The sequence below is a fragment of the Rhinichthys klamathensis genome, unplaced genomic scaffold (assembly GCF_029890125.1).
Source record: "Rhinichthys klamathensis goyatoka isolate OS25496 unplaced genomic scaffold, OSU_Roscu_1.1 h1tg000155l_1, whole genome shotgun sequence".
NCBI classification, from domain to species: Eukaryota; Metazoa; Chordata; class Actinopteri; order Cypriniformes; family Leuciscidae; genus Rhinichthys; species Rhinichthys klamathensis.
Window position 1 is genome coordinate 1,435,409 of NW_026606690.1, and position 12,061 is coordinate 1,447,469.

Genomic DNA, 12,061 nt, shown 5'->3' on the forward strand with positions numbered 1-12,061 from the left:
TCATCTGCCCCTCTGTCATCCGGTGTGCCTCAAGGATCCATTCTCGGTCCTGTTCTGTTCTCTCTCTATATGCTGCCACTTGGACAACTCATCTCCAATCATAACGTTCACTTTCATTTCTATGCAGACGACCTCCAGATCTACCTTCCTGTGATTCTGAACAATCGTTCTGCGCTGGACCCCCTCTATAACTGCCTTAGGGACATTAAGCAGTGGCTTTCCCAGAATTTCCTTCATTTGAATGAAGGAAAGACGGAGTACATCCTGTTCAGCCCTGACTCGCCCAATAGTTCTTTCAGTTTTGGTCCTATAACACCTCAGTTTGCACCCACTGCACGTAACTTGGGTGTAATTTTTGACAAAAAATTTGCAGTACGACAAACAGATTAGTGCTGTTGTTAAGGCGAGCTTTTACCAGCTAAGGCTTCTCAGTAAGGTCAAACCATTCTTGTCCCGAGCTGACCTTGAAAAAGTCATTCATGCCTTTATTAGCTCGAGGATAGACTACTGTAATGCCCTCTACACTGGACTTAATCAATCATTTCTTAATCGGCTTCAACTGGTTCAAAACGCGGCAGCACGTCTCCTCACTAACACCTCCAAACGCTCGCACATCACCCCCGTCCTCCGCTCGCTCCACTGGCTCCCGATACGGTTTAGGGTGGAGTATAAGGTCCTGCTGTTCGTGTTCAAGGCCATCAATGGTCTGGCCCCGGTCTACCTCGCCGATTTAGTAACGGTCTATCATCCACCCAGAACTCTCCGCTCATCTGAACACACCTATTTGGTCATTCCCAAATTTAAATATAAAAAATTTGGAGGCCGGTCATTTGCTGTCCAGGGCCCTAAACTGTGGAACGCTTTACCAACACTCCTACGAAGCATCACCGTGTTGAGTGCTTTTAAGTCGCAGTTAAAAACACATCTGTTCAGACAAGCTTTTAACATGTAATCTCCGACTCTGGCTGATATATATATATTTTTTTTTCTGTTGTCTATTGATGCTTTTACTGGAAAGCGCCTTGTTCACCTTTTGGCTGTTGTAAGGCGCTATAAAAATAAAATTTGATTGATTGATTGAACGTTTAAGGTCAGGCAGGACGTCTGCAACCATTCTGCAACTTTCTGCATTTCTTTTGATAATTTTTCAGCAACCTCCAGCTCGTTTTCCCCAAAAGTGAAGATCACCGTATCATCAGCGTACATAATTACATCAACGTCAGAACACACTCTGGGGAGGTCATTTATATAGATGCTAAAAAGCAAGGGTCCCAAAATAGACCCTTGCGGCACTCCCATCGAAGTAGCTCTAAACGCAGATTGGATATTATTCACTCGTACACACTGATGTCGGTCGCTCAAATAAGATCTTATCCACTTTTGGGTGTGCTCAGAGAGATTGTATTGACGCAACCTACTATAAAGTATCTGGTGATTGACAGTATCAAAAGCTTTACGCAGATCAAGGAAGACTGCTCCCACCACCCTTCCCTGATCCACATATGCCCTGATAGTTTCTAGGAGGTAGCAACAAGCAGAATCTGTTGAGTATTTCCGTCTGAAGCCAAACTGCATTGGGTTTAAAAAAGCTTGTGAGTCAAAGTGGGTAGTAAGTTGCTCCGCCACAGTCTTCTCGAGCACTTTTGACGCAGCTGGAAGGATGCTTATTGGACGATAATTGTTCATGTCTTGTTTGTTTCCGGATTTAAATATAGGGGTGACAATCGCCGGTTTTAGGGCTGCTGGAAAGATGCCCTCACTAATCGATTGATTGATCATTGTTGTTAATGGCTCAGAGAAAATGTCCTTATATTGTTTCAAAAAAGAAGTGTCAAGTCCATAAATATCTTTTGCTTTGCTGCTGTTTAGCACAGTAATTATTTTTTCAACTTTAGTGTTTGTTATTAAGCTAAGATTAACTGATTATGAGAGGAGGATGAGCAATTTGAGAATTGTTAGCCAGTTTTTGGACAATTGTTAAAAAATATTCATTAAAATTTGATGCAATTGCAAAAGAGTCGTCGATCACTTTTCCATTAATATTCAGATGAATATTCTCACATTTTGACTTTTCTTTTCCAATCAATTTATCAATAGTTTTCCATATTATTCTACTATTACCTTGTGCATTTCTGATGATTTCAAGGAAAAAACTGGCTTTGGCCTTTCTAAGCTCAGCTGTAACTTTATTTCTTTGACTTGTAAAGGCAAATCGATCCGTTGTTAGTCCTGATTTTAGAAATGTTTTTAGCGCCACATCTCGCTTTTTCATCATATCCCAAATAGTTTTGTTAAACCATGGCAAATTTTGTTTTGCATGTCGATTTCTTTGCCTATTTTTTGTATATTTGGTTAAGATGTCATTTACAGCCACCATAAGATCATGACAGCCCTGTTCACAAGATTTTTTCTCCAGGATATCTGTCCACTTTGTTTGTTTTAACTCTTTTTCAACCAGTTTTGAATCTTTCTATGGGATGAATGTGATAGACATTTTATTATTTATTAGATTTTCTTTCTTTCACCTTGTTTTTATCAATTTTCTAGCTACTAAGGTTAAACTATGATCAGACATGCCTGTGATTAAATTATAGGTTTTAATTATTCTCTCAGGTTTATTTGTTAATATTAGATCTATTAAGATTTGAGAGTGTCTTGTTATACGAGTTGGTTTACTTAATAGTTGAATCATTTGGAAAGGTTTTGTTATTTCCTTAAGTTTGTTTTTACATGATTTCTCAAACCAATTTAAATTAAAATCACCTAAAAGAATGACCTCTTTTCCATCACATTGTTTAAGTAAATTACCAAGAGAAATAAAGAAATCATTAGTAGCTTTAGGAGGTCGATAAATTGCTAATACACAGAAATTCATTTCAGGAGATAAAGTGATAGTAATCCCCACACACTGTAGGACTGTTTTCTGTAGGATGGCACTGAGCGCTCTGTAGAAATCCTCTGGTGTTGTGCTCGGCATCAGGAGTTGGAGCGTATGATCTGATGAGAGTGGCGAAGCGCTCCTTTGCTAGGGGAATGCGCCGTGTCATCAGTCTTTCATTGGAGCTGATCGGGGATTCCGGAATGCGCTGCAGCAGTTTAGCCTTCCCAGCAAAGCCAACTCGCTGAGAGCTGCTCTGTCCCAGCGCCCCCCTCTGTCCCAGCGCCCCGCTCTGTCCCAGCGCCCCCCTCTGTCCCAGCGCCCCCCTCTGTCCCAGCGCCCCCTCTGTCCCAGCGCCGCCCCCCTCTGTCCCAGCGCCGCCCCCCTCTGTCCCAGCGCCCCCCTCTGTCCCAGCGCCGCCCCCTCTGTCCCAGCGCCGCCCCCTCTGTCCCAGCGCCCCCCTCTGTCCCAGCGCCCCCCTCTGTCCCAGCGCCCCCCTCTGTCCCAGCGCCCCCCTCTGTCCCAGCGCCCCCTCTGTCCCAGCGCCGCCCTCTGTCCCAGCGCCCCCCTCTGTCCCAGCGCCCCCCTCTGTCCCAGCGCCACCCTCTGTCCCAGCGCCCCCCTCTGTCCCAGCGCCCCCCTCTGTCCCAGCGCCCCCCTCTGTCCCAGCGCCGCCCCCTCTGTCCCAGCGCCCCCCTCTGTCCCAGCGCCCCCCTCTGTCCCAGCGCCGCCCCCTCTGTCCCAGCGCCGCCCCCTCTGTCCCAGCGCCCCCCTCTGTCCCAGCGCCCCCCCCCCCCCCCCTGTCCCAGCGCCCCCCCCTCTGTCCCAGCGCCCCCCCCTCTGTCCCAGCGCCCCCTCTGTCCCAGCGCCCCCCTCTGTCCCAGCGCGCCCCTCTGTCCCAGCGCCCCCTCTGTCCCAGCACCCCCCCCTCTGTCCCAGCGCCCCCCTCTGTCCCAGCGCCCCCCTCTGTCCCAGCGCCCCCTCTGTCCCAGCGCCGCCCCCTCTGTCCCAGCGCCCCCCTCTGTCCCAGCGCCCCCCTCTGTCCCAGCGCCCCCCTCTGTCCCAGCGCCCCCCTCTGTCCCAGCGCCCCCCTCTGTCCCAGCGCCCCCCTCTGTCCCAGCGCCCCCCTCTGTCCCAGCGCCGCCCTCTGTCCCAGCGCCCCCCTCTGTCCCAGCGCCCCCCTCTGTCCCAGCGCCGCCCCCTCTGTCCCAGCGCCCCCTCTGTCCCAGCACCCCCCCCTCTGTCCCAGCGCCCCCCTCTGTCCCAGCGCCCCCCTCTGTCCCAGCGCCCCCTCTGTCCCAGCGCCGCCCCCTCTGTCCCAGCGCCCCCCTCTGTCCCAGCGCCCCCCTCTGTCCCAGCGCCCCCTCTGTCCCAGCGCCGCCCCCTCTGTCCCAGCGCCCCCCTCTGTCCCAGCGCCCCCCTCTGTCCCAGCGCCCCCCTCTGTCCCAGCGCCGCCCCCTCTGTCCCAGCGCCGCCCCCTCTGTCCCAGCGCCCCCCTCTGTCCCAGCGCGCCCCTCTGTCCCAGCGCCCCCCCCTCTGTCCCAGCGCCCCCCCCTCTGTCCCAGCGCCCCCTCTGTCCCAGCGCCCCCTCTGTCCCAGCGCGCCCCTCTGTCCCAGCGCCCCCTCTGTCCCAGCACCCCCCCCTCTGTCCCAGCGCCCCCCCCTCTGTCCCAGCGCCCCCCTCTGTCCCAGCGCCCCCCTCTGTCCCAGCGCCCCCTCTGTCCCAGCGCCGCCCCCTCTGTCCCAGCGCCCCCCTCTGTCCCAGCGCCCCCCTCTGTCCCAGCGCCCCCCTTGCTGCCAGTGTTTGGAGCGGGTGCTGCCAGTGTTTGGAGCGGGTGCTGCCAGTGTTTGGAGCGGGTGCTGCCAGTGTTTGGAGCGGGTGCTGCCAGTGTTTGGAGCGGGTGCTGCCAGTGTTTGGAGCGGGTGCTGCCAGTGTTAGGAGCCGGTGCTGCCAGTGTTAGGAGCCGGTGCTGCCAGTGTTAGGAGCGGGTGCTGCCAGTGTTTGGAGCGGGTGCGCCGCCCCCTCTGTCCCAGCGCCCCCCTCTCTGTCCCAGCGCCCCCCTCTCTGTCCCAGCGCCCCCCTCTGTCCCAGCGCCCCCCCCTGTCCCAGCGCCCCCCTCTGTCCCAGCACCGCCCCCTCTGTCCCAGCACCGCCCCCTCTGTCCCAGCACCGCCCCCTCTGTCCCAGCACCGCCCCCTCTGTCCCAGCACCGCCCCCTCTGTCCCAGCACCGCCCCCTCTGTCCCAGCACCGCCCCCTCTGTCCCAGCGCCGCCCCCTCTGTCCCAGCGCCGCCCCCTCTGTCCCAGCGCCGCCCCCTCTGTCCCAGCCCCGCCCCCTCTGTCCCAGCCCCGCCCCCTCTGTCCCAGCCCCGCCCCCTCTGTCCCAGCCCCGCCCCCTCTGTCCCAGCCCCGCCCCCTCTGTCCCAGCCCCGCCCCCTCTGTCCCAGCGCCCGCCCCCTCTGTCCCAGCGCCCCCCTCTGTCCCAGCGCCCCCCTCTGTCCCAGCGCCCCCCTCTGTCCCAGCGCCCCCCTCTGTCCCAGCGCCCCCCTCTGTCCCAGCGCCCCCTCTGTCCCAGCGCCGCCCCCTCTGTCCCAGCGCCGCCCCCTCTGTCCCAGCGCTGATGTTTGTGTGTGTCTCAGTTCCTCTGACGTGTGTGTGTGTCTCAGTTCCTCTGACGTGTGTGTGTGTGTGTGTGTCTCAGTTCCTCTGATGTGTGTGTGTGTGTGTGTGTCTCAGTTCCTCTGACGTGTGTGTGTGTGTGGGTGTGTGTGTGTCTCAGTTCCTCTAATGTGTGTTTCTCTTCTCTCAGTTCCTCTGAAGAGCATCTCGGTGCAGCTGCAGGTTCGGGATCACGGGGTCTCCGTCAGCTCCAGTCTTCAGTATGTGAACGAGGAGGATGGAGCGCTGGAGGCCGTGTTCGTCTTCCCGCTGCCGGCCGACGCCGCCGTCTGCCACTTCAGCGCCCGGATCGAGGAGCAGGAGATCGTGGCAGAGCTGCGGGACAAGCAGAGCGTGAGTCTCCACACCCGAGGGACAGATTCAGATACACATGATGGATTTCTGCTAAAATGTCAAATGTCACACATTACACAACAGAAGTTATCTTCTACAGCAGGGATTCCCAAAGTGTGGTACGAGCTGCCACCAGGGGGTGCGCGACAGGAAAAATGTAATGGCGGTCTGTTTTTATAAGTGGGGTTTTTCGATACAATAAAATAAAAAAAAATAAAAAAAACATGAACAGTAAACATTTCCTTTGTAATCGCTTTTATTTTAAATAAAAAAAAACTATAATTTATTCGTTTTTGATAGAAACGTAGAGGATGTGCTTTCGCGCGTTGGCTGGCACTGACCCAGTGCTGTCATATATCACAACTATTGAGTGTTTTCAACCACATAATGTTTATTTTAGGTTTCAGACATTTAAATACACATAAGTACTAGCAAAACAATGATTTTGATTTTGCTGATTTCTATGGAAGCGGCAATAAATAATCCTTTTCATTATAATAAGACGACACGTTTTATTTAGGGATGTCCCGATACCACTTTTTCACTTCCGATACCGATACCGATGCCGCAGCTTTGGCTTTTGCCGATACCGATATTAATCCGATATTTTTATTTTATTCTTAAACTAATAAAAAATATAGCAATTTTCTCAATTAGCCACCTAAAATATACCTCCTATATAGTCCACAACAATAGTTGATTATGAAAGATTGCCACCCTTTATTCAAACACTACAAAAAAATAAAGAAATATATAAATGAAAGAAAATACAGGTACTTCAGTACTTAAAGCTAGCTAGCTACCAACAGGTTTAAAGTTAAAACAATTTAAACCGCAGCATTCTACATTGTAAATACCAGTACAGTTTTTGTTTTTTAAATCAATTAGAATTTCTATAACTGTGTGTTAAACTGATTATCACTCTTGTGTGTGTTAAACACAATCTACTTAATACAGACAGCTTCATTATAAAGATAAACAACAAATCCCCAAAATATATGATCATAATCTATGACAAAAATGCTATTATAAACTAGATTAGTGGATAATACACATTGCTCTTTTTATTGTTGTAAAATACATTCATGAAAAACAAGATAACAAAAATGAAAAAGATAATTATTTTAGATATAGCTAAATCTGCTATAAAATTGAGACATGTTTTAAGTGTATTGCACAGCTATTTAATGAGGCAGCAACATTAATAATTATTAATGTTAATAAGCTTTAATTGCGTCAATGCATTATGATATGAAAGGCTCCAATACAGTGCGGCACAAAGCGCTTATGCGCATCCCGAGCGGAGAATGATGCGCTTGAAGCCACGTGGAGTTCCAGCACGCAGCGCGTCGAGTCCGCTTTGAAAAGTTCAAAGCACAACGGAGATACATATTATTGATGGACAGTGTATTATACAGTATCTATCTATGCAATCGTTTATTGAGCCTTTTCTTTTAACAGTTTTAAATTTCAGTTACTGTGCGCGTGAAGAACAATTATAGTGCTCTGACTCTAGTGTTGTGATCAAACTGACAGCGTCCGACACCCGGTAGAGAGTAACACGATTGAGTTACAGCAATAAAGTCCAGCAAGATAAAGTTGTTTTATGCGAAAACATAGACCTTTATCTTACAGATCAAGTATAATAGTATTAACATTGAATCATCTTGAAGATAGTTTCATCATTGACTGCAACCGAACGCGACGCGCTGTTTGAATGCTGAATGGAGAATGACTGACAGCCGCGAGAGGGAAAAATTTACGTGATCTTGAATTTAATTACTTAAATATTAATTTATATCTCACATAATAGCTTCAGAACACTTATAATAGAGTGCACGAAAACGTTATGGTACTTTAGAATGTTTTTGTGCATTTTGTGGGGCTTAACAATAACACATAATAGTATACCCACAATATCGGATTTGGATCGGCCTCGTCTGATCGATGTCTGATCGATACCCGATCCCGCAAAAATGGCAGTATCGGAGCGATACCGATCCTGAGTATCGGATCGGGACATCCCTAGTTTTATTCATATCAGATACACATTGTGTAAGTACCTTCACATTTTACCCTATTCTTCTCCCAGTTCACCTGCCTCTTACTTTCATGTATTTCGTGAGAAGTGGAGGAATTGACGTGTTGTAAATCCAACAGATCCGATTCTCTGAACTGTGGCACAAACTAACATGGTGCCACCCATCGCGCATACAGCTCAACTAACGCGATCGTTATGAAGGTGTTTAAACAACAAAACACATCCACTTACACATATTTGACAATCGGAATATCAGTGTTTCATGCTATAGCTAATACATTTGTAAATAGTTTTGATAAAAAGGAAAAATGACATAAAAGCAGATCATTCATTCAGCGCTGTGTTGTGGTTGCCCTGTGTCAGGTGACAAGCAATGACGCGTCACCATGGAAACATTAAAGTGACAAGTTCTAAATAATGGTCGCCTTGAAAAACTCACACTGGGGGTCAGTTAGAATATTTTAAACTTACGTGTGAAAGGGTTAAAAGTGCGTAGCTTTGTTGCATTATATTGAAACTTTGTTGATGTTGTTATTGTCATGCGTGTTCTGGTTATTTGAGCATGATTAAACATGCCTTTACATGGCGTCTTTATATGGCGACAAAACAAAGCTTTGTTGCATTTTTTTTTTTTTTTTTAAGTGGGGATTGGGGGTGCGCCAACCCGGTTGGGACATAGAAGGGGGTGCGCAGGAAAAAAAGTTTGGGAACTGCTGTTCTACAGCAACCCAATTCATTCCGGAGAGATTGTGCAAATGCTGAATTTTGCCATGAATGGCCTTCTCTCTGTGATTGTGAAATCTGTAATACATCTCACTGGTTTCAGCTTTGCTGTAGTGTCTTATATAGTGGAGGAGGCCCCCATGTGACCCTTTAGATTAGAAAACATTAGACCTTTGACTGGCCCTTTCCAAATCTGTGGAAAATAATGAGGCTTTTGCAGCATCACGATTTACCTGAAATACAGCAATATTAATCAAAACATGGCACTGGTATACACTAAACCCGAAGCGGTGGGGCTAGGGGCGTGGCCACCAGTGAGGAAGCTTGGCCACCCCCCTCACAACTGCGGCTCACAACTCTTTATTATCTTCACCAGAATTGAGTTTATTTAGGTGTAGAACTGTTTGTTTTCGACCAACACACGGGAGACTCTTCAGTGCAGACCAACCAGGAGGAGCGGGAGCCGAGGAGGCTCAGTTTCCCCCGACGAACAGTTGCTGTACGAATCTCTGAACAGTTGCAAACTTAAAGGACAAGTTCGGTATTTTACACTTAAAGCCCTGTTTCAAGATCGTTTCTGATGAAATAGAACGGTTTAGATTAAAATTTGGACACATGCTGCTGTCCAGAGAAATTTCGGTTTCTGTGGTTGCACTCCCCCACCTCCACAATGGTTGCATAGGTGCACAGAAACAATCCTTCCTAAAACGCATTAAACTTTAGTTTACAAACACGTTAAACTCACCGAGTGGTCAGGGGTGTTCACTGTTATGCTCACACAAAAATCGCTGCAAAAGATGCTTTCCAACAGATTTTATCGTAGTTTTTGTCCAAGTCAAGTCAAATGGAGTTGTTCAAAAACTACGATAAAATCTGTTGGAAAGTTGCAGAGTATCCGAGTACAAATCAGCATGAAGTTTTAACATCTACTCTTGTGTAATGGAAATCAGTGACTACTTCGCTCAGAGAACCTGTCAATCACAGCTGTCAATCATGACGTAACAGCACCGTTTTTATTTACATTTACATTTATTCATTTAGCTGACGCTTTTAACCAAAGCGACTTACAATTGCTATATATGTCAGAGGTCGCACGCCTCTGGAGCAACTAGGGGTTAAGTGTCTTGCTCAGGGACACATTGGTGTCTCACAGTGGATTCGAACCCGGGTCTCTCACACCAAAGGCATGTGTCTTATTCTTATCCACTGCGCCATCACCAAAATGTCATTTTTTCCCAATATCGTGCAGTCCTACTGTGAAGCTTAACTGATCATCAATCACAACTCCAAGTGAGTTATGGTTAATGAACCTAGCTGAATGGAGAAGTTGTGCTGAAGTGTTGGGTTGGCCGAGAGTTGTCTTACCAAGGTTGAGTGGAACGTGATGGTCCTTCATCCAGCAAGAAATGTCTGTCAGGCTGAGATGTGAGCAGCTCCCGTCGGATCATCCGGCTGGAGTGAGAGAAAGAGTTGTGTGTCATCAGTGTAGCAGTGATAGGAAAAGCCATGTTTCTGAATCACAGATCCTAGTGATGACATGTAGATGGAGAAGAGAAGCGGTCCCAGCACTGATCCCTGAGGCACTCCAGTAGTTAGATGATAACAGTGATGATATAAATCATGTTTCTGAATGACAGACACTAGTGATGACATGTAGATGGAGAAGAGAAGCGGTCCCACCACTGAGCCCTGAGGCACTCCAGTAGTTAGATGATAACAGTGATGGGTAAACCATGTTTCTGAGTGACAGATCCTTGTGATGACATGTAGATGGAGAAGAGAAGCGGTCCCAGCACTGATCCCTGAGGCACTCCAGTAGCTAGATGATAACAGTGATGGGAAAACCATGTTTCTGAGTGACAGATCCTAGTGATGACATGTAGATGGAGAAGAGAAGCGGCCCCAGCACTGATCCCTGAGGCACTCCAGTAGCTAGATGATAACAGTGATGGGAAAAACCATGTTTCTGAATGACAGATCCTAGTGATGCCATGTAGATGGAGAAGAGAAGCGGCCCCAGCACTGAGCCCTGAGGCACTCCAGTAGCTAGATTATAACAGTGATGGGAAAACCATGTTTCTGAGTGACAGATCCTAGTGATGACATGTAGATGGAGAAGAGAAGCAGTCCCAGCACTGAGCCCTGAGGCACTCCAGTAGCTAGATGATTACAGTGATGGGATAAACCATGTTTCTGAATGACAGATCCTGGTGATGACATGTAGATGGAGAAGAGAAGCGGTCCCAGCACTGAGCCCTGAGGCACTCCAGTAGCTAGATGATTACAGTGATGGGATAAACCATGTTTCTGAGTGACAGATCATAGTGATGGCATGTAGATGGAGAAGAGAAGCGGTCCCAGCACTGAGCCCTGAGGCACTCCAGTAGCTAGATGATAACAGTGATGGGAAAACCATGTTTCTGAGTGACAGATCCTAGTGATGACATGTAGATGGAGAAGAGAAGCAGTCCCAGCACTGAGCCCTGAGGCACTCCAGTAGCTAGATGATTACAGTGATGGGATAAACCATGTTTCTGAATGACAGATCCTGGTGATGACATTTAGATGGAGAAGAGAAGCGGTCCCAGCACTGAGCCCTGAGGCACTCCAGTAGCTAGATGATTACAGTGATGGGATAAACCATGTTTCTGAGTGACAGATCATAGTGATGGCATGTAGATGGAGAAGAGAAGCGGTCCCAGCACTGAGCCCTGAGGCACTCCAGTAGCTAGATGATGACAGTGATGATATAAACCATGTTTCTGAATGACAGACACTAGTGATGGCATGCAGATGGAGAAGAGAAGCTGTCCCAGCACTGATCCCTGAGGCACTCCATTAGCTAGATGATAACAGTGATGGGAGAAACCATGTTTCTGAATGACAGATCCCAGTGATGACATGTAGATAGAGAAGAGAAGCGGTCCCAGCACTGAGCCCTGAGGCACTCCAGTAGCTAGATGATAACAGTGATGGGAAAAACCATGTTTCTGAATGACAGATCCTAGTGATGACATGTAGATGGAGAAGAGAAGCGGTCCCAGCACTGAGCCCTGAGGCACTCCAGTATCTAGATGATAACAGTGATGGGATAAACCATGTTTCTGAGTGACAGATCCTAGTGATGACATGTAGATGGAGAAGAGAAGCGGTCCCAGCACTGAGCCCTGAGGCACTCCAGTAGCTAGATGATAACAGTGATGAGATAAACCATGTTTCTGAATGACAGATCCTAGTGATGGTATGTAGATGGAGAAGAGAAGCGGTCCCAGCAGTGATCCCTGAGGCACTCCAGTAGTTAGATGATAACATTGATGAGATAAACCATGTTTCTGAATGACAGATCCTAGTGATGGTATGTAGATGGAGAAGAGAAGCGGTCCCAGCAGTGATCCCTGAGGCACTC

General features: G+C 48.4%; 1 protein-coding gene across 2 annotated transcripts in view; it reads left to right on the forward strand.

Annotated features, from left to right (window-relative positions):
• The window catches only part of LOC130090952 (von Willebrand factor A domain-containing protein 5A-like), a 41,737-nt gene that overhangs the window by 9,197 nt on the left and 20,479 nt on the right, over positions 1-12,061 (forward strand). For both annotated transcript variants that reach the window (XM_056258597.1, XM_056258598.1), the window contains exon 3: positions 5,689-5,891. In XM_056258597.1, coding sequence (XP_056114572.1) covers positions 5,689-5,891 — 203 coding nt within the window. The remainder of the gene's footprint in view (positions 1-5,688; positions 5,892-12,061) is intronic.